Source organism: Macaca nemestrina, chromosome X, assembly GCF_043159975.1.
Source record: "Macaca nemestrina isolate mMacNem1 chromosome X, mMacNem.hap1, whole genome shotgun sequence".
NCBI lineage: Eukaryota > Metazoa > Chordata > Mammalia > Primates > Cercopithecidae > Macaca > Macaca nemestrina.
This window is the reverse complement of record NC_092145.1, coordinates 26,168,262-26,191,677: the sequence shown is the minus strand read 5'-3', so window position 1 is coordinate 26,191,677 and position 23,416 is coordinate 26,168,262. Positions and strand designations below refer to the sequence as shown.

The window sequence follows — 23,416 nt, the reverse complement described above, 5'->3', positions numbered from 1 at the left end:
TCAAATTACATTCTCTGTAGTTCTAAGACGGGATTTTTCAGTGAAACAACTTCTTTGTATTTCAGAAATCACAAGTGCCTCTTTCAAAGGGGGCAGTTTCTCTTCCCAGATTGTGAATGTGATTCACTATACAGAACAGTTATTAAAAATGAAAGGGGAAAAGAAGATCATCAATGACCATCAATCCATCTCTATAAATTTCCTAATTGTTGATATTATCATGAAATATTCTAAAAAGAAGTTCCAAATGTATGTGTATTTTAAAATATATTATTTATACTCTAAATCCAGAATTATAAGCAAAAATTATCCATTAACTAGAAGGGAAATAAAAATTTAATAGAAAAAAAATAAATAAAACTTTTCAATTAAAATATTTAAATACAAAATAAACTATTGCAGGTTTTTGAAGATTGTTCAGAAATAATAAATTCCACTTTCTAGAAGGTAATTGAAGACAGAAATGTCTTCATCTTTAACAGACAAAAAAAGATTTCATTTTATGATCATTTAAATAGTTAATATGTGCTTTTTAGAAAATATACTTGAGATTTAAATTTCTCGGTAAAGAAAGAGTACAGAGGTAAATGTTTTGTAAAAAGAAGATGGAGGAAAAACAGATTTTTTACAAGGGAGTTCAGAGACATCTAGTGGTTGGTAATATTATACTGGATATTTTTCTTAGAAAATAAAATAAGGTTATGTAGTTCCACAGTTGTGTTCACATTATAAACAGTATAAGATTTTCCTTGCAGTTTGAATGCGTTTCGTCCTACTGGTTTAATGATTCCAGAAACTGAAAACAGCATTAAGCTCTCAATCTTTTAAAAAAAAATAGCAAAATATCACTGAAATAAAAACTCAAAATTCAATAACTATTCTATCACAGAAAAGGGTATGTTTGTTCTAAAACATGATTAACTGACAAATGCAGCTAGGCATTTGTCTTTTACAAGCTGTTAGTGGTGCTCTAAATTAAATCATTACATGTATAAAACCCCAAATGGCTAAAAGATTTATCCCGCATGGCTTTTAAAAGTTCTCTGCTAAACATAGTCATAGATTCACCGTGCTAAAAGGGACCTTAAAAGGCCAAGTAACTCACCGCCAATGTCTTCAGAGAGTCAAAATAGAATTCCACTTTCAAAGGCTGATGAAAAGCTATTCTACATTGTTCTTCAATAATCTATTTCAATGACCCAAAGAACCCTATAAAACAACTCTCCCCTATATCTAACCTCAGTCCTTCATGTTACAGATTACCTATCTTTTTTATTCTTTTCTTAATTCTTCCTACTGTATCTTGCTAACATATATATCTTTTCATAGTCTTTTGTACAAGTATAGCACTTTACACTTATCCCTATTAAATGTCATGTTTGCTGGGCGCGATGGCTCATGCCTATAATCCCAGCACTTTGGGAGGCCGAGGCGGGTGGATCACATGAGATCAGGAGTTTGAGACCAGCCTGGCCAACATGGTGAAACTCCGTCTCTACTAAAAATACAAAAGTTAGCTGGACGTGGTGGCAGGCGCCTGTAATCCCAGCTACTCGGGAGGCTGAGACAGGAGAACTGCTTGAACCTGGGAGGTGGAGGTTGCAGTGAGCCGAGATTGCACCACTGCACTCCAGCCTGGGTGACAAGAGTGAAACTCCGTCTCAAAATAAATAAATAAATGCCTACATACATACCAAAATAAATAAATAAATAAATGTTGTGTTGCTAGATTCAACTGACCCATCATTCCAACTGCTCTAGTTCCTTCTGGATCATGGCTTGGTCTAAAATGTCTGCTAGCTCTCCAAGCATACGCCATTCATAAATTTGATGGACATATTCCACACACTCTAAATTTTTGTTAGAGTTTTAACAAATATGTGATCTTCTAAAGCACCTGCCAAAATTAATGTCTTCACTACAGTAACCCAGATTTTTCCTTTCTTTTTATTCAACTTGAACTGAAAACATAAAGTGAGTCAAGCAAAATATTAAGCATTGTTTCACACTCAGTCCCAACTTTTAGACAAAAAGATATTTATGACAGGTAGCAGCTAAGAAAAATGTATCCTATTTTATGATTAGTCACAAAAATATTGTTTGGATTGTTAGTTTCTGGTTGCTTTTAATTCTTAGGCTGCATAAATCTACTTTTGTCTTAATTACCTTGGCTGACAAAAGATTAACAACGTCAACATTAAAAATGTGTTACATGTATTTCAAAATCATCGTGAACACCACTGCTAAGTAGGACTAGAATAGGAACACAATTCGCATTAGAAAGTAATGGAGGAAATCACATAAGCTAAAATAAAATATCTCTTCAACTTAAATATTCTGTTTCCTAAAAAAAAAAAAAAAAACTCAACTCAGGCAACAACTCCTTTTCATTGAAAGCCCATCTTTAAGTCACTCACATAGTCTCAAGTATAATCTGCTTAATTACAAATGGGAAAATATACCTCTAAAGTGGAGAGCTCTGAAGATCAGCACATTAACAAGTGACCAAACTTAGCATCACCAACAGTGTGACAACATGACATAATGTGCCTTCTGATGGGATGCAATAAAAAATACATAACATCACTTCCATAGCACTCTTGCCAAATATGTTGAACCTAAATCTTACAATGAGTAATGAGGCAAATCCACAATGTGGGACATTCTACAAGACAGCTAGCCTGGACACCTTTAAAAAGTCATGATCACGAAAACCAAAAAGTTGTGGATTAAAAGAGATTAAAGAGACCCAACAACGAAATGCAATGTGTGAAACTTGTAGGATCATCAATTTTAAAAAAACAGCTATAAAGAGCATTTTGGGGACCACTGGAAAATCTTACACATGGACTGTATACTAAATGACATTACTGAATCAATGTTTTCAGGTGGGACTGTGGTTATGTAAGAAAATGTCATTATTCTCAGGAGATATATGCTTAAGTATTTAGAGGTGAACACTCACATTGTCAGTAATTTTCAAATGGTTCAGAAATATAGTTAAGTATACTTATAAATATAAACTATAGATATGCATTTCAGAATATAGATGCCCCCATATTTTTAATACAAAGTATAGATTCTACAGGTATGTATAGGTGCTGCGTATGTATACATATATATACAGAGAGAGAGAAAGAGAGAGCACCAATGTGCCAAAATGTTAATTGAAGAATCTAGGTGAAGGATATATGACGTCTGAAATTTTTCAAAATACAAAGTTGGAGGAAATCGGTAAGAAAGGAATACATACCATGGCAGTCCTAGACTTGATAAACCAGTCAAATCTAAACTGGGGAGCATTTCGTACACACTGTCTTAATTCTTCATATACATTTTCTCTATCAAAGCCCATTTTGTGTAACATACAAATCAAGAATCTATCTTCTTCCTCAGTATAGTTCTTTCCTTTGCTGGTTCCATATTGAATGCGCAACTGATGAAATGGAGCCTTGTATCTTGCAATCTGTGTATTTAAACAAAATAGTGCTTTTAATTGAACGTGCAGTAAGAAGTCAAAGCTGACCACCATATCAATTAAGACGATCTAATAATAATTTGACATAAAATATAGTACTTTGGCATCCAGGGCTTTCTTGATACTGATCCTTCGTTGAATTCTTGCTTCTCCACGTTCAATTTGAGCCATAATTTTCTCAATGTCTTGTAACTCATTGCAACGTTCCCAAAATACAGCTGAAAAACAGAGTTATTTCTTTATAATCCTATTATTTAAGCAAATAAATCCAAGGAATTGTAGAATAAGGAATTAATGGGAAATAATGCAGTAAGCTTGTACTTCTTAAAATTAAGATTCACATTCATCTTATATATATAATATGTTCAATTATTAAATACTACTAACTTTTCACTTAAAAATAAGACCTCAACAAGGTTTTAGGCTAGCAATGTTCCCTTCATGAAATAGTATGGAATCTTATGATCCATCCCAAATGACTAGGATTTCAAAAGATGGTGCAGACACTGATGTAAGATAGGCTTTTTACTCAAACATGATAGAAAAGGGACCAAACACATAAAGTGACACAGGAGAGAGCAATATATAAACTGTGAATATAGCTTCCTAGCATGCAAAAACAATTAGGGGCCGGGCGCAGTGGCTCACACCGTAATCCCAGCACTTTGGGAGGCCGAGGTGGGCAGATTGCCTGAGGTTGGGAGTTTGAGACCAGCCTGCTCAACCTGGTGAAACCTCGTCTCTACTAAAAATATGAAAATTAGCTGCGCATGGTGGTGCGCGCCTGTAATTCCAGCTACTCGGGAAGCTGAAGCGGGAGAATTGCTTGAACCCGGAAAGTGGAGGCTGCAGTGAGCCAAGATCACGCCATTGCACTCCAGCCTGGGTGACTGAGTGACACTCTGTCTCAAAAACAAACAAATAAACAAAAAAACCAAGCTATTATGAACAGATTGTTCAAATTTTTTCTATGGAGCAGCCATTTCTCCTGAAATTGTCATTTGCTTTTGGAATCACTGAGTAATCATCTTACGGTATTTCCAATGACCAATAGTGTGTTTTTAAACTTACTTGGAATACCCTTTTCTCATTATTAAAAAAAAAAAAAAAAAAAAAAACCTCATTGGGATTTTAATTGCATACACACTGAAAAATACTTCAAGTCACTCAACCAGATTTTATAGATGAGCCAAATAATCTGGCTGTATTAATATGTCACATCTTATGACTTCAATGAAAGGCCTTTTAATGACATACTCCACATCCTCAAGCTTTTCATTTTTAGAGCCTATCAAGAAAGGTATGTGAGCACTCTGATTTTTATAAGCACCTGTGTTCATTTATTCATTCACTCAATCATTCAACAAATATTTAAACAACTGCTATGTACAAGATACTGTATATTCAAGGGTGGCCAATTGTATACATTTCTTCTCTTACTGTAACCAACTACAACAAACTCATTGCAATGTCCCCACCCTGTGACATGGCCCCCAACCTGGCAGGCAGCAATTAAATAGTCCTGAGCTAGTCATGCCACCTGGCCTGGTGTCAAATTTGAAAGAATGTCTGACAGGACAATCTTTTTAAATCACATTTTTTCTTGCAACTTCACACACACTGATGTTATCTCCCTGCCTATCTTCTGAAGAAAATTCTTCTTAAAAATCTCTCTGCACATACCCTTTTACATTCTTTTCATTCAACTCTTGATGCTAAAATTTCTCTCTTCAATCTATTTTTTCCCCTAAGCCTCCAAATGCCCTAAATTTATGTGCTAAATGTTCAGAGTAATAGTAATGTCATGCTGGTATCAAGGAAAAGGAAGTTCATAAACTTAATGTTATATGTAATAAAAACTCAATACAACTGACCTCTAAAGTCCCCCAGAAGACCCTTTTAGATTTCCAGAAGAAAAAAAAATCTCTCTACTTAAATCTGGATTTCTTCAAGCACTAGCATGCTAGATAAATTAAAAGCTGTTCCTAGCCATTATTAATCTTTAGTATATTTATTGTTACTGTAATATTTCTTTCCTACTATTGCAAAAACAGAATTTCAGTGGTTAGGTTAAATAGATTTGGGGCAGGGGCTATCATAGAAACTTAAACCTACTTTGTAAACTTAAACCTACTTTGCCATTGTTTCAATGACAAAAAATGCTCCAGATTCTAAACATCTTGTTTCAAATTATAATTTTAAGAGCTGAACCTATTTGGAAGTTAGAAAAGTCCTATATACTACATATAGAAAACTTGCTAGACATATTTACCTATTTTTAATAAGATTTCTGGATAGCTAAACACGAGGAGGTTTCTGGAGGGTGGCATGCCCAGGGAGGGCACTGAAGCGCTGCGCCCCTTGGCCCATACCTTGCCCTACACGCTTCATCTGTATCCTTTGCAATATCCTTTATAATAAACCAGTAAGTGTAAAAAAAATCCATATGCTTCAGCAGCTACACTGATTCTGGTCGAGCTCAACAACACAGGTGAGTAAGAGAGGGAGACGATTCGAGGACCAGTTAACAGATTGATTAAAGCAACCTTTTCAGCTCTATGCCCACTAGCCTCAAGTTAATGGGACCCACAGGAACTCTCTGGAAAAGGTTGGAACTCTGAGGGTGTTTGAGCATCTAAATGGGCCTGACGGGAACTCTCTACATTAAGGACGACCTAGAAAGAAAGGCATGAATTCAGTCCACTGAATATGAATCTCAGAACTGAACCAGAAGAGGACCAAATTCCAGAGGTGGGAAGGTGGGAAACTAATTTTGTCAATGCTTATCCAATAGCCACCCTTGTTTTATCGAGCTTTATTTGGCTCTTTTAGCTAGGTGATAGAAACAACAGCCGTCAGTTTGTTAGGATAAATCTTATAATCTTTTCATAGAAATACAAGTACAGTTTATACTCTCATCTATGTCTTATTCATAAAAGTTTAAAACATCTCTGAACAAAGGTACAATTAAACTGGTGCTACATAAATGAATAACGTTAAAATACAACACCAAGTTTCAAATTATATACAAACCTGAATACTCCATGACCTCCTCAGGGGATTTGCCCTCTACCTCTCGAGCTATGTTATCAATGTCATCTCTTCCATATTTCTCATTAGCTTTAATAAACTGGTTAAAATCTCGTTTAGTCCAGTTTGTGAAACCCTGTGAACAAAAAGTTAAGCATTATCAATAGAGGTTAAATTAATAAATCCATTTATTGTCCTATTTACTTCTATACAATGATACATTTTAAAACACTTTAAAAGACTTAAAATGTTTCTCCTCATAAAATTGCACATACTTTATGTTGGAATCAAAAGCTGAGTGAGAGTTGTTACAGAAATAACTGCTTTTCTATTACAAAGAGAATGTAATCCTCTCCAAGTACTTAAAGTTGATATATAGTTCTAAGATTTTCTGTAGTTTTTAATTTCATATTTTATAGATGCCTACTACATTAAAATACAAATGCATGAAAATAAAAATGCTAATATAAATGCTGAAGTCGTGATATTCTAGTACTTCAATGATTTTTTTCACAGATCTGTTCCCATGTAAATTAAGAGAGAGAAATGTGGATACACTAAATCAAAAGAACACTGAGAATAACCAAAAGAGAATGCAAAAAAAAAAAAAATTCTAACTCTTTACATCATTCTGAACTAGTGGGAATAAATAATTTCTGTTCTAAATTATGTTCCTAAATAGAACTTCTACAAGCAGAATGTTATTGGAGCCACTCAATTTCTTTACTAAAACATAAAACACTTTAGCCAGTGTTTTAAATTCCCTTGGCATTATTAGCATGTCTGTGAAGTCACAAGACCAAGAATTTGTTTTCCACTCCTCGAGCCCCAACTCACATAAACGTGATACTCTAGACATTGCAAAACTCTATCCCTGGCTTTTAGTCGATAAAGATTTCAGATGACCCCACATTTTGTTCCTATGTACTGCCATGGTTTTTGAAAAAGATTAATTATTTAAGGTAGCAGAGAAGGACAAAAATGAATTCATCTACTAGGAGGGGCAGAAAACTGATTATATTTCTAATCACAAACTAAAATATTATCTCAGTTGAGATTGTATATTCATGTTATACCATACATTCACAATATACTCCAAGCCATGTAGCATTCTAAAGCCGTAACTTCACTTTTGCATTCAGGAAATACATTTTGAAAACAGAAGATGAACATTTAAATGTTTTATTTTATCCTGTGGTAAGTTCTAATATTCAGCCATCTGCAATTATATTTTCAAACTAAACTTTATTACTTCCAGGCATTTGGTTCAAAAACTTATGAATGTAATTTGTGAAAATCCAATACACATACAATAAAATTACATGTTACAGCAAAGACCTATATAATAAATAACATATAAATATAAAAACTATCTTTCAATAATTAATGTGGAGAATTACCTGCTATTATGCATTGCACATTGTTCAAAATTTGTTGAATAAATAAATCTTGCTGGCAACCCTCTATACTAAAGTAATGTCTTACAAGTACACATTTTGGCTTTCTCAAGCCTTCTGTGCTGAAATTCTTTTTACCTTCTATAGTTTATTTTAGAAGTAGAACACTCGTAAAACTCGTTATAGCAATAGTAACTTGAAAGCATTAATATTTTGTTCAAATGGAAGCCTTTCTAATTTAATAATTGTTATACAATGATCACCTTAAAAAGTTTCAGAAATATCACTGCATGAAAATTCTAAAAAAAAATAAAAATAATTTTGAAAATTACGAAATTATTCTATTAATAAAAAATTAATGGAATATAACTTCTGGAGACAATTCACATCTATAAACAAAAGAAATTTAAATTTTCAAGAATATGCTAATAACAGGCTTGGCCCGTTGGCTCACACCTGTAATATCAGCTGCACTTTGGGAGGCCAAGGTGGGCGGATCACTTGAGGTCAGGAGTTTGAGACTAGCCTGGCCAACATGGCAAAACCCCATCTCTACTAAAAACACAAAAATTAGCCAGGCACAGTGGCGGGTGCCTGTAATCCCAGTTACTCAGGAGGCTGGGGCAGGAGAATCGCTTGAACCCGGGAGGTGGAGGATGCAGTGAGCTGAGATTGCACCACTGCACTCCGGCCTGGGTGACAGAGCAAGACTGTCTCAAAAAACAAAAAAGAATATGTTAATAACTACTGTCTATCAGAATTCAAATGTGGATTCACTGACCTTATTACAACTGGCAAAATGTGTGTCATATTGCTAATACTTTACACTTATATTTTGCATATACATACTACCCAGTATTTCCAAAAGGGCATATTCTATAAGATCAATTTTTAAAAATAGGGATTTTGGTCTAAACATGTTTACAAAATAGCCCTGAGTTTTGCTGGTGTGTCAAACTAGGATACTAGGCCCATACAAAAAAAATTAAGTGTGATCTGTATTTTCTTTTTTTCTATCGATTGACTGTAAATATTTCAGCCATTGAAAATACTTTACTTGGGTGAGAAGTTTTTCCTTTTCTTCAGTCTCTTCTGGTGTAAGAGGTTCAGCTCCATCAATCTTTTTTTGCTCTTCTCTTTGAGCCAGAGCTGGATTTGGGATATCAGGATTCCTTGGGACCTATAAATCAAGAGACAAACTAAGAGTAAACTGACGAGAAAAATTAATTACTAAGGCTGTATATACACAGCCTTATCAATCTTTAGAGTTATTTCAAGAGTAAACAATATAAAATCATAGTCAGAATGACACATGGTCCTCTCCACATTTCTGCTACCATGATCCTATTGAAGTAAAAACCATTATTGTGCCACATGATATTCCATAGTTAAAACTCATTAGTAAATGCCACATTAGATTTCAGATATGATTATACTCTGGAACAAAGTCTATCCTTATACTATTGTAATATACAGAACAAACAAAAAGTTTGGCAGTAAAAAGAAAAAAGAACCCATATTACCCTGGCAACACAGAGCAGAATGGCGAAGCGGCAATGCACCTAAACATTACATCCAACAGTCTGATCAGTTCAATGTGCAAAAAGAAAGGAGTGCTTTTATTGCCTGCGAAGGTATGTAAGGGGAGAGAGCATTTTTACATAAAATCGAAAGTTTGGAAAACATAACAGGATAATGAAGAAAAAAGAAGAAACAGAGAATATAAGAGGGAAGGGTATAGTAGAGCACACAAATAGCTATGATAGGACCAGTGGTCAAGGAGGGGAAAGACTAACAACAGCAGTGACCAACAGAAATCATATATGGTGTTTTGGGCACAGAACTGCAAATACAGTGACAACTGAGAACAGAACTCAAGTTCAAAAGATGAGGACAGAAGCTCAGCTCTCCAAGAAAGCAAGCTTTCACCTGTATCTCAAAACTGTAGCCTGCAGAGCCTCAGTGTATCACAGTGAGCATATACAACCAGTGTGGTTCAGCAGTATGGGGCTGAACTATACTGTGTGTATGGAGGAACAAATGAAGCCTCTCAGCCTAAAGCCTGATATCATCGCTATGTGCATCTGCAGCTACAAGGAAGCACATTGATTTAAGAGGGCAAGTACATAACATGTGTACTACACTTTATAGCATTCCATTAAACATGAAAATAAAAGGGCTGGCAGTAAGCCTTCCACTGCTTGAAATGCACACATATCACAAATGACTCATTCCCTAGGGGCATCTGGTAGTCATGGTTTTACTACCCTGTAATTATAATACATATTAGAGTGCATTTTTCTCATTGTTGTATGTATTTCATAGAGTTTAGAACTATATGATTGCAACTTAAAAATAACCTTTAAACAATAACTATTAAGGACAATAGTTCTTCAAGTATAAAACCTAACTGAGCATTAAAAAGAAATACTGAGAAAGTAGACTCACCTGTAATCATCAGTATCAGGCAATCAAATTAGCAGGTATTGACTAAATGTCTATTACGTAGAACTATCATAAGTATTGACTGGAATATAACTATAGGTTTTATCCCTTATCCCAAATGTTTCAGACCAGAAGTGTTTCAGATTTCAGATTTTTGGGGGGTTTGGAATATTTGCATTACACTTATCTGTTGAGCATTTCTAACTTGAGAATCCGAAATCAAAAAAATGCTCCAATGAGCATTTCCTTTGGGTGCAATGTCAGGGCTCAAAAGGTTTTGGATTCTGGAGCATGTCAGATTTCAGATTTTTGAATTAGGGAAACTCTACCTATATTAGATATGGTCCTTGCCCACAAGGAGCTCACAAACTAGTTGTGGAATTTTGAGCTGTACCTTAAGGACCCTAAGGATTTGGGGAGATGGAGAAGGAAGAAAGAATATTCTAGGCTAGGGCAGTATGAGCAAAAACATGAAGGCAGAAATGTGCGGAAGGCACACATAGGGTTTATGTTGAAAAGAGATAAGAAACAAGGCCAGGTAGAGACAGATTTACAGGGTCTTAAAACTACACAGAAGGTTCTGCAGACTTTTGAACAAGGGAGTGGAGTATCAAAATGTAGCGTTTTTACCTGTAAGCCTTCTGCTGAATGGACTGAAGTGGGGAAGCGACTGACAGGTAAGAGAACCTGCTGAACTATCATAATCTAGAAATGAGGCATGATCATCTGGACTACGATGGTGGCAAACGGAAATGGAAAAGAAGGTGTACATTTAAAATGAAATGTAGCCCAGTCATAGCATGATTAAAAACAACTTCTCTTCAGTAGCTAAACCCAGTGTTAAAATTACAGGCATACCAGCAATTCCATTCCTAAGTATTTACGCAAAGAAAGGAAAACGTTATCTATACAAAGACTTTGACAAGATTCTTCACAGTAGCTTTACTCATCATAGCCAAAAGCCAGAAAACAGCCCAGATGACCATCAAGAGAATGGATAAGCAAACTGTGGCCTATCCATACAATGGAATAGGGGTTCTACAATCAAAAGGAAAGAGCCACACAGATACATGGGACAACATGGCTGAATCTCTAAAACATTATGCTAAGTGAAACAAGCCTTATACATATGGTATGATTCCATTTATGTAAAATTCTAGAACAAAACTTAAAAATCTAATCTATGGAGGGAAAGATCAGAACAGTGGTTGCATCTGAGGAGTGCATATGGTCACTGGGAAGAGGCACTTTCTAGGGTGACAGTAATGGTCTATAGCTTTATAGGAGGAGTTCAAGTTACATAAGAGTATGCATTTGTGAAAAAACAATGAATGGTACACTTAAGGTTTATATATTTCACTCTATGTAAATGTTACTTTAAAAAATCATAAACAAAATATGACTGGCTAATGACATGCATGTTGAAGTGTTTCTGGGTAAAATGTACTTATGTCTGCAACTTTGAGATGCATAATGATAAGATAAACACCCATATGATAGAGGGCCAGATAAATGGAAAAATAGGTGAAAAAGCAAATACGATAAGATGTAAACTGTCAAATATATGTGGTGTATATATGGGTGTTCACTGTACAATTATTTCAACATTTTTTTATTTTTAAAAATCCTTCATAATTTTTTTTAAAAAAGTACAGATACAGCTTTAAAAATGAATAGACCTCTTAAATTCCTGGTATGTGAAATTACTTTGATTTCAAATTTTAATTTTAATTGAAAGAAATCTCTTTGATCTTAAGATATTCTTCTCTTAAATATTTTCAAAATTTCCATGTCCAACAAACTATATTTTTAACAAAATGAAAATATTTTATAAACATCTAATTTATGACAGAAAATAGATAATATACCCACATAAAATAAAATAAAAATGCTTATTCCCATGCAGACATCCCCATACTAAAAACTTCCCCTTTCAACTTCTAATACAAGCAAAATCAGAATATTTTATAAAACCATTGGATTTTAGGATCCACTGCAATTTATGCTATATCCAGTGGTCATATTAATTAACATAGCAAAACAAGAATGACTTTATGAAAGCTTTGTTTGCTATTTTAATTCTAGAAAATACTCAAATAGCTGCTAAAATGTTTAGAATTAGAAAAGGCTCAAATTTTCTAAATTCCTATATCTCCCGCTGATATGGTTTGGTTGTGTCCCCACTCAAATTTCATCTTGAATTGTAGCTCCCATAATTCCCATGTGTCATGGGAAGGACCCAACGGGAGGTAATTGAATCATGGGGGCAGGTCTTTCCCATGCTGTTCTCGTGATAGTGAATAATTCTCATGAGATCTGATGGTATTATAAAGAGGAATTCCCCTGCACAAGTTCTCTCTTCCCTTCTAACATGGAGGATGTGACTTACTCCTCCTTGTCTTCCGCCACAATTGCGAGGCCCCCTGAGTCATGTGGAACTGTGAGTCAATTAAACCTCTTTTCTTTATAAATTACCCAGTCCCGGGTATGTCCTTATCAGCAGTGTGAAAACAGACTAATACACCTCCTATAAAAAAATCTTAATAGTCATTATTTTAATAAGACATTTTTTTTTGCCTCATGAGGTTCATATCAGCATTAAGCTTCCTGGAATGATTTCAAAGTGCTACATTATAAATTAAGCAGATAGGCCAGGCGTGGTGGCTCACACCTGTAATCCCAGCACTTTGGGAGGTCAAGGCGGGTGGATCACTTGAGGTTAGGAGTTCAAGACCAGCCTGGGCAACATGGTGAAACCCCGTATCTACTAAAATTATAAAAACTAGCTGGGTGTGGTGATGGGTGCCTGTAATCCCAGCTACTCGGGAGGCTGAGGCAGGAGAATTGCTTGAACCCAGGAGATGGAGGTTGCAGTGAGCTGACACAGTGCAGCTGCACTCCAGCCTCAGCGAGACAGTGAGACTCTGTCTCAAAAAAAAAAAAAAAAAAAAAAAAAAAAAAAAAAATTAAGCAGACAAATTACAAACCAATAGTACTGAATAGATAACTAGGAGGTATTTAAAGTCTTCATACTCTATGTCTCATTATGATCTCCAGCAACACAATATATAAAAAGTTATCTTTCTAAAGGAAAAATCTCAATTATTATTTGGATTTCTAGTCAGATGCTAAGGAATTCGTGATTAAGAACTGTATTCCATGAAGTAGTGAAAAATTTTTTTGGCCTTGTTTCTTAGGAGTAGTTTAGCAAGCATTGCATAGAAAATATGGAATACTGAATTAAATGTGACACCACACAAAATAAAAGCAGTAACCTGAAATCAGCTCACATTTTAGTTCTACCACTGAAAAAATAGGTGGCCCACAATGACACATTACCAAAACTGACAAAGATTATGGAACTTTCTCCATTTATCAAATGTTTATATTTGTCCCTCAAGAATTTTTTATTGGGGATAAATGTTAGAATGTTCTACAGCTTTATTAAGCTTCAAATGTGGCAAAACTCTTGCATTCCAGGTGTTAGACTCAATGGAATGTCCAGATATTCTGGATTTTTTATGCTGCAATTGAAAGTTCAATTAAGTCATCCTCTTCCAATATAAAGGTTTTAGTGACCAAGTGATTGCATGCATTAAATAACAACTCCTTTAAGTCGAAAGAGCAATGAAGCTTTTGAATATGCCTAAGGTCAAAGCCTAGATAACAGCAAGAATAGGCACATCATGTACTGCTGTCCACCAAGTGGTTAGGGCAAAACAAATACTTCTCTCACCTTCAAATAAAACAAAACTCTTTAACTCCAGATCTTATTATCAGCAATATTGCTGTGACCTTGTGCTGAATATGAGGGTGGGAAAGGGGGAGCAAAATAGAAAATAAAAATGCAAATAACCAGGAAGTACAAGGAAACCGCTCTCTACCAACTGCTTCAAAACTTGTGAGCCCTTCACTAGCCCCACTCCAAATCACAAACAGAATAAGCCTTTGGGGACTCAACACAGATAAAACGTAACCATGAACCACAGTGCCCATAGCTATGGGCATCACCTATCTCCCCTTGGCTAACAATCCTTCAGGCAGAAAATGGGGAAAGAGTCCCTTTTTGAGAATCTGTGTATACAGAATACCAGGTAACTCCACTAAAGCAGTTTTGTTTTGTTCATTTGAGGATAAACTAGTGTTCCATTCACTTTGTGGCCCTGATGAGTTTTCTGAAGGTATGAGGGGGAAATAAAGCAATGCTAGCTATGCCTTGAGAAGATATGTCTAATGGTTACATATCACATCATCCTTAAAAGGGAGCTTTTTAAGATGATTAACATGCCTGCTAATCTGTCTATTCTCTGAACTCAAACAAAAAACCACCCAATTAAAGAACCCACCTTAGCTCAGGTCCACAGTTCCTAGTAAAGAATGGAAGAGACAAGGTCCAGAAAGAACCAATATCCAGAAGGTATTCTTATTTGTCTCGTAAATCCTCAGCTAAGCATGTATAGGGAGGATCAAGGCAAGTCTTAAGACAATACGGAAGCAATCTAGGATGTGGCTGAAGAGAGCACAAGGCTAGGAGTAGAGGAGTAGGGGACTGGTTCTCCTTCCACCACCACCACCGCAGTCCAAGTCGCCACCATCTTCTCATTCTGATACTTCAACAGCCTCCTGGCTGGTTTCCTTGGATAAACCTGCCATTCTCTGCATCGCAGTCAAAGTGATCTTTTAAAAATGTAAATCTGGACCAGGCGCGGAGGCTCACACCTGTAATCCCAGCACTTTGGGAGGCCGAGGCGGGCAGATCAAGACATCAAGAAATCGAGACCATCCTGGCCAACACAGTGAAACCCCATTTCTACTAAAAATACAAAAATTAGCTGGACATGGTGGCATGTGCCTGTAGTCCCAGCTACTGGGGAGGCTGAGGCAGGAGATTCCCTTGAACCCGGGAGGCAGAGGTTGCAATGAGCCAAGATTGTGCCACTGCACTCCAGCCTGGTGACAGAGCCAGACACCGTCTCAAAAAAAAAAAAAATGTAAATCTGATCATAATTTACCATTTATAAGTTATATGACCTTGAGAAAATTATTCAGGGCAAATGACTCAACCTTTCTATGCTTCAGTTTCCTCATCTGTAAAATAAGGATGTAGTTCAAGGGCTGTTAGAAGGATAATGAGCTAACATTTATAAATAACTTGGAACAATAAGTAACACATGTAAGGACTAAGTATCTGCTATTAGTATTACTTTACCACCCGCCCACCCACTTCCCTGCCTTAAAAACATCTCAGTGGGTTTCCTTTACTCTAAAGCTAAAGTTCAACCTCATTAATATGACCTACAAAGCCCTCCATATGATTTGACTCTACCCACTCAGCAGCCTCATCTCAAGTCACCCTCTTTCTTAACAGTCCCTAACGACACTGGCTTTCTTAGAGCTCCCAGAAGGAGCCATCCTCCTTCCCACCTCAAGATCTTTGCATATGAGGTGCTACCTGCCTCAGCTTTTCTATCCCACACTTCACTTAGCTTATTCACATCTCTGGAAACTCAGCTTAAATGACACTTCCTTAGGGAACGCTTCCCTGATCTCCCAGTCCACATGAGATACCCATGTTATATTCCCTTCATTAGCATCACTTGTAAGCACAGAACCACACAAATGCCACCACTATTATACTGTAGTATCTAATGCCTATCTCCTCTATTAGAATGTAAGCTCCATGAGGTGAAAGACTGTCTTATTCACTGCTTTAACCCAAGTGCTTGGCCCAGTACCTGGCACAGAAAGTGCTCAATAAATAGGTATTAAACTCTGTAAAAAGGTCCTCTTTTTACTCTTTTTCCCTCTCCTCTTGCTTCTTTCAGGGAAACGAGGAAGAGCAAACAATAAGGTGCAATAGCACAAATTCCATGCCATCTATCTCCCCTCTCCCTATTCATCCCTTTCCTCTATAATACTTACACTTCCCCCTCCTCTTCCCCTTCCTTTCTACCACCCTTAATAGCTGTCCCTTCATTCCTCCATCTTCTGAGATTTCCTCTCTTCTCCATCTCCTTACAGCTGGCCACCACCCAAAGAGTCACTGTAAGACTTCATCCCTAACCACAAACTGCCTGTAATGAAAGGTACTGTTTATATTCAAACCAGACCCATGGCCAGAATGTGGTGGGCACTGTAAATTATCATGGGGAACAAAATTTCAGTATCTCCAAAGAAGGAGCATTAAAGTTATATCAGAGATGATTTTTTTAATTGTTGCTACTCAACTACCACTTGGCCTAACTCCCAAATGTCATGCCACACCATTGTAAACACAGTCCTTATTTAGGACTGCAGAAAGAAACAGGGTTTCATCACATGCAGAAAGAGCCCAGAATGTCTGAGTAGAATGAACAGAACATCTGAATACTGAGAAACTGGTTGTGAGACCAGGACCCATGGCAACCCTGTTAGCTCCACGATCTTGAACAAAGTCCTTTAACCTCTCTGAACTTCAGTTTCCTCACCTATTAAATAGTGATGATAATAACACCTACTTCATGAGGTTGTTAGGAATCAACAACCTCAGTATGTGTTAAAGCACTTTGTAACTTATAAAATGTTCTATGCAAATATTTGATTTATTACTGAGGTCTAACATTTCAATTAATTCTCCTTTCAAGTCTCACTAATAACAGTTAATGAAAGTAACAGAAAATAATATTCTAAACCTAAAATTATTATAAACCTTAATGAGATATGTATTTGTTTACCTCGTAAGGTAACTACTTCATTATTAAATAATAATTATTGTTAATAATTATTAATTTTCCTATTTTTATTTTGCATTTGAACCTATAACTTACCTGTTTCTTCTGGTGTATCACTGTTTTCACTTTCTTTGAAACTAGTATTATGTCTTATGTGAATGTTCACCCTAAAGATCTATTCTAGTTCCAAAATATAAATGAGTTAAGATATAAGTATCTTATATACATGGAGCTTTTCTAGGCACATTCCAGCTACTAATTAAAATAATGGGTCACAGTTGCAGTTGTGATAAAGGTTTACAAAATAAAATTTAAAACACAGCTGTTAATTCATAAAACAGAACACTTCATAAAATTAAAATTGTGTTAATATTTTATTTATTTCATTTTATTTTATTTTTGAGACGGAGTCTCCCTCTGTCACCCAGACTGGAGTGCAGTGGTGCGATCTCAGCTCACTGCAACCTTCACCTCCCAGGTTCAAGCGATTCTCCTGCCTCAGCCTCCCGAGTAGCTGGGATTACAGGCACCTGCCACCACACCCAGCTAATTTTTGTATTTTTAGTAGACACAGGGTTTTGCCATGTTGGCAAGGCTGGTCTCATACTCCTGTCCTCAAGTGATCCTCCTGCCTCAGCCTCCCAAAGTGCTGGGATTACAGGCATGAGCCACTGCGCCCAGCCAATATTTTATAATTTTTTAATATTAGTCATTATTATACCTTTAGTCATCTCTCTCCATTCACTAGGAAGTCAGTTTCAACATACAGAAATTACCTGGTATGCTTACTCTCTCAATATGACAGATTTAGTGTGACAAATATTAAATTTCACTCATGAAAACTAGGATTCTATCTACCTATATAAATAAGAATTCCAAATACCAAAAGATCATTTTAAAATTGTATAATTCACTATCAAGTTTATCATTATCTTTAACACCTAAGTGACTACAATCTACTACCCACCAGCAAGGCTTTCAGCAACCTATAAGCAATAAAGACAGAAATACTATTTCTTGGACCTATTAAGGAAATGATCAAAAATTTCCTATCATATATTAATATTTGCTTTTAACTGCATACCTATTGTTCTCTCTACATATTCTTTAACTATTCAAAGACTGGCATTATAAAAATAATATGTTGTTATTACTATTTTGAAATATTGCATAATCCTTCATTAATCTCATTTAGTGATGACTGTACTGGTGATTGAGTAGTTAGATGTTTTACATCTAGTTAAACTTCCTCTTTGGTTTTAAAAGCATCACTGTTGTGATTTACTGTTACAGTCTCTCAAAATGCAACACCTTCTAGTCTAGATTAACAGATTAAATTATTTTTAAATATTATATTAAATTAATCTTAAAAATGGAAAAAATACCTTATAGCCTATCGTCTTCCGATAATAAAGAATTTCCTTTTCCAGGAGCTCAAATAAGCGTGGTGGGAAAAATTGAAAATCCTGAACATTTGGCTGTTTTGGAGGCCGTGGAGCCTATGAGAGGAAAATATATTATATATAGTTCTTTTCAGTACAGGAAGTAAACTTACTTATCTTTTGCTATTTCTGTTATATATGGAACAATAAATACAATAAAATCCATTTATATGGCTGGGCCAAATCAAATACTTTTTTGCACTGTTATATTTTAGAGACTATGATTTGGCAATGATATAAGTAAACCTGACCCATAGATCATGTTGCAAGAGAAATCTACTTTAGGACATAAAAACTGGCCTTGTACAGTTTTACCTTTGGAATCTTTGGCTCGCTGACACGCAAAGCCTCTCTAAAGTAGGCATCCACTGCGTAGTTTGCTTTGCGTTCTCGTTTAGGAGGTTCAATCCATTCCACCATGCCAAGCTATACACAACAAACAACAACAAGGGGTTTAATGACTCCAAACAGTTTTAACAAAATCAAGTACATCAAGGCTGCAGAAACATAAGAAAGCAAAAGCCACCAGGAAGAATCAAAACTTGCCTTATAAATCACAATTTACCTCCAAAGTTCCAAAACATAGTGGTACACCAAGTTTAGATGCAAAGACAGTTTTCTTTATTTTTATTTGAAAGTATGTTTAAAAATTAGTTCTTCCTTGGTGATTGAGAAGAATCTGTACAATCTGCTTGTTTTTTTGTTTTGTTTTGTCAAATGAAATAAAGGTAGCTAATATAGAAGGAAGAGTAACATCGACTATGGTAACTGTAGTTAAGTGTATGAATTAGAAACAGATGAAAGGGGTAAACAATAAATATCAACATGACAAGCATATATCCCTTCAAATAAAGAGAAACGTTCAAATGAGACCTTCTGGAAACGTAGGTATGGCAGAGTTGGAAAAGTTGGTGGAAACAGAAAGACCTAGATTCTGCTACTTCACTAGTCATATAACTTTGGGGAAATTATGTTTTTCCATCTGCAAAATGAGAATAATAATACCTACCTTAAGGATTACATATGATCATATATGTGAAAGCATTAAGTAAACTGCCAAGAGTTAAATACAAGATATTATTAAACATCCAAAGTAGCATGAACCATGATTTGGCAGCATTACCAATTTTACCCTATTATCAGCTAGAAAATATAATTTAACAGTCAACAGACAAAACTGACACTACAATGTTCTGGAGTCTGAGAAATGGCTTCCCAATCCATATTTTTCTTTATTTCAATCCTTAGCCTAGAGTCTTTACATAAAAAGGGGCATTAATCCACCATTAGTTGTCTCACTCTACTTGATCTAATATAAGGGCTGAATTCCAACCGTGGCATCATATTTTAAGAGTGGATAATAAACCAAGATGACCAGGGTGGTTAGAGATTTACAAATTCTCACAGTGCCTAGAGAAGTAATGGCTAAAGACAGACACAATGGTGACATTTGCATATGTGAAAGTCTATCAAATAGAAAAGAACATAGTTCTTTGTTGATCCCTAAGATTAAAACCAATGTGGAAAGTTAGAGAAAGTAAATGGCTACTCAATATAACTTAACTATTAATTAAGTACCTACTGCACTGTATGCAAGTCAGTGTCAGGGATATACAGATGAATAAAATAATTTCTTTCATCAAGGAACTTGTAACTCAAATAAAAAGTTTTCTGAGAACCAGAGAATATGAAACAGTGAAACAAACTGCCCTGAGAGGGGTAAGATTCCCAACACTGCAGTGTTCAGAGGTTGCATATCTGTCTTAGATGCTAAAGATGAGATTTCTTAATTACAAGAAACAGCATAAATGACCATCTAAGAGCCTATGAGATATTGATATTGTAATGAGATTATTAAGTAAAATTAGAAATTCCCACAGCAATGAAACAAATTTCCCTTTTCTTTCAGATGGATTAATGTGAAGTGACTGTATTGAAAGAGATATTTTATAAATAACCTCTCTCTCTCTCTCTCTCTCTCTCTCTATATATATATATATATATATATATATATACTTTTTTTTTTTTTTTTGAGACGGAGTCTCACTCTGTCACCCAGGCTGGAGTGCAGTGGAGCGATCTCAGCTCACTGCAAACTCCGTCCCCCAGGTTCACACCATTCTCCTGCCTCAGCCTCCCAAGTAGCGGGGACTACAGGCGCCCGCCACCATGCCCTGCTAATTTTTTGTATTTTTAGTAGAGACGGGGTTTCACCATGGTCTCGATTATTAATTTAGTAAAACTAAATTAATAATAGTTTAAACTTACATTCTACAAGTGATGTATTTAGCTATTTAACCTATACTTGTTTGATGTTCTAGGCATTCAAATTTGAAACAAACATTAAAGGCCAATTCCTCAACTTTCAAAAAAATAATAAATCATACTGAGTTAGTTTATTTCACATAAGAGTACATTAATGCTAACTTATCTGGGTTAATTTATTCAGGATCACAGCCATCATGACTTAATTTACCAGGTATGGTTGTAAAAGTAATGCAACTGATTCAACATACCATATATGAAAATCTACCTCAATGTATAATTTCCATGATTTATAAATGATATTCTTTTAAGTTTTCACTTCTCCTCAAAAGATAATTTAAACCTATTTTAAGAACCTATCTAGAAAATACAGAGGCAGAAATAAAATATAATCTCAGCTTAGAATATTCAGAAAAAATGTGATTCTGGACATCACTGTTACTGTCAGACATTTAATTATAAAAATACAAGTCATCATAGTTATTAAAATTCTCTTTATCTATGCATCATTACTTTGCTAAAATTAGAAGCACACGGAAACCAGTTAGAGATAGACAAGAATTGTACTAACTTTTCTCTAAAAATGCGGATAAGAAGCTCCACTGGTATTTAGACTTCATTGTTTAAAATTTTTCCACTTTATAAAACACTCCTAGTACCCATAAGTCTGTAGGAATAATTGTAAAATTAATAAAATTTATATCACATAATGAGATCTCAAAAGCATATTAGGAAAGGCAATTTCCACCCTGTGCAGATAGGCCATCACCTCCATCTCAGCAGGATAAAATATAAGCAGTCTAAGTGAAGATTAGAGATAGGACAATCTAACAAATACAAGTCAAGAAACTAAAAGCTATCAGAAGCAATAACAGAAACAAAGCATTATCAGCATACTAGCTAAAATGCAAAACCAAAATGGTTCTTCTCATTTTTCAGTAAAATAAGTACCTAAGAATGAGCTTTTTTATTTTAAGAAAATTCATTTCCATCAGTTCAAAAATATAACAGCTTTATGGAGCAATTTGAGCAACAAAATATGTAAAGATAGAACTGGATTGTAACTCAAAACATCCATGAGTCCATACTGATATAAATAAATAACTGAAGATACAAATAAATTGGGGAGAAGGGGTAGATCTTCCACACAGAAAAATATCAATTAATAAATACATATAGGTGAAATGAAGAAAAAACAAAATTACCATTAGGGGGGAAACACCACAATAACTACTGCAGCCAAGCTCCACCAATACATGCTAAAATCAGTAAGAGTTTGAGAAAGATCTCCCCACAAGGTATGTATCAATTACAGAGGAAAAAATGGCAGAGGATGTATTAGAAAGCCTGGATTTCCAGGCAGAAGCCTGTTACAGGGGCGCTGCCCTGTGTAGCGACTCCACTAAGGCAATGCTGAGTGGAAATGTGAGGTTCGAACTCCTACGGAAAGTCCCCAACAAGGGCACTGCCTAGTGGAATTGGGGGTGTTACAGGGACCCTAGAATTATAGAGCCACCAGCATCGAGCAACTCCTATCTGGAAAAGCTGCAGACACCATACTCCAATTCATGAGAGCAGCCACATGGGCTGTACCCAGCAAAGCCCTGGAGGCAGGGCTGCCCAAGTGCTCAGGACCCCATCTCTCACACTAGTGTGCCCAGGATGTGGGACACAGAGTCAAGGGAGATCATTTTGGAGCTTTCAGATTTAATGTCTACCCTGCTGAGTTTTGGACTTGCATGGGGCTTGGTTCTCTCTTTCAGAATGGAAATGTTTACTCAATGCCTATATAACCATTGTATCTTAGAAATAAATATCTTGCTTTTCGTTTTACAGGCTCACAGCTGTAAGAAACATGTGTTGGGACTGAGATGAGACTTTGGACTTTTTAGCTGATGCTGGAACAAGCTAAGACTTTTGAGGACCATTGGGATGGAATGATTATAATTTGCAATGTGGGAAGGACATGAGATTTGGGAGGACAGGGGCAGAATGCTATAGTTTGGATATGTTTGTCCCCTAAATCTCACATGGAAATTTGATCCCCAGTGTTGGAGGTGGGGCCCAATAGGAAGTGTTTGGGTCATGGGGGCAGATCTCTCATGAAGGGCTTGGTGTAGTCCTCGAGGTAATGAGTGAGTTCTCTCACTCTATTAGCTCCTGACAAAGAGCCTAGCATTTCCCTCTTCTCTCCGGCACTGTCTCTCTCTCTGTCTCGACCATGTGGTCTTTACATACGCCGGCTCTCCTTTGCCTTCTTCCATAAGCGAAAGCAGGCTGAGCCCCTCACCAGAAGCCGATGCTGATGCCATGCTTCTCTTACAGCCTGTAGAACGATGAGCCTCAGGTATCCTTTTACAGCAACACAAATGTGCTAAGACAGTAGATATACCAATTACCCTGATTTGATCATTACACATTGTATATATGTAACAAAATATCACTCTGCATCCCATAAATATGTACAATTAACATGTGTCAACTAAAAATAAAAGGAAAAAATAATAAAGTCTATTTTTAAAGAAATGCAATGTGGGATACTAGATTAGATCCCCTGGAATCTAACACCAGTTAATTAGATAATTAACCAATATCCTTTTCCTGGCACAGGAAAGGACATTAGGAGAAAAACTGGTGTTAATTTCCCGG

At 35.9% G+C, this 23,416-nt stretch overlaps 1 protein-coding gene across 8 annotated transcripts in view; it reads right to left on the bottom strand.

Moving 5' to 3' along the window:
- The window catches only part of LOC105468455 (SNF2 related chromatin remodeling ATPase 1), a 76,958-nt gene that overhangs the window by 15,382 nt on the left and 38,160 nt on the right, over nucleotides 1–23,416 (bottom strand). For all 8 annotated transcript variants that reach the window (XM_011718620.3, XM_011718621.3, XM_011718622.3 and 5 more), the window contains 6 exons: nucleotides 18,818–18,928; nucleotides 18,446–18,559; nucleotides 8,963–9,085; nucleotides 6,512–6,644; nucleotides 3,578–3,696; nucleotides 3,254–3,466 (listed from right to left, as the gene is read on the bottom strand). In XM_011718620.3, coding sequence (XP_011716922.1) covers nucleotides 3,254–3,466; nucleotides 3,578–3,696; nucleotides 6,512–6,644; nucleotides 8,963–9,085; nucleotides 18,446–18,559; nucleotides 18,818–18,928 — 813 coding nt within the window. The remainder of the gene's footprint in view (nucleotides 1–3,253; nucleotides 3,467–3,577; nucleotides 3,697–6,511; nucleotides 6,645–8,962; nucleotides 9,086–18,445; nucleotides 18,560–18,817; nucleotides 18,929–23,416) is intronic.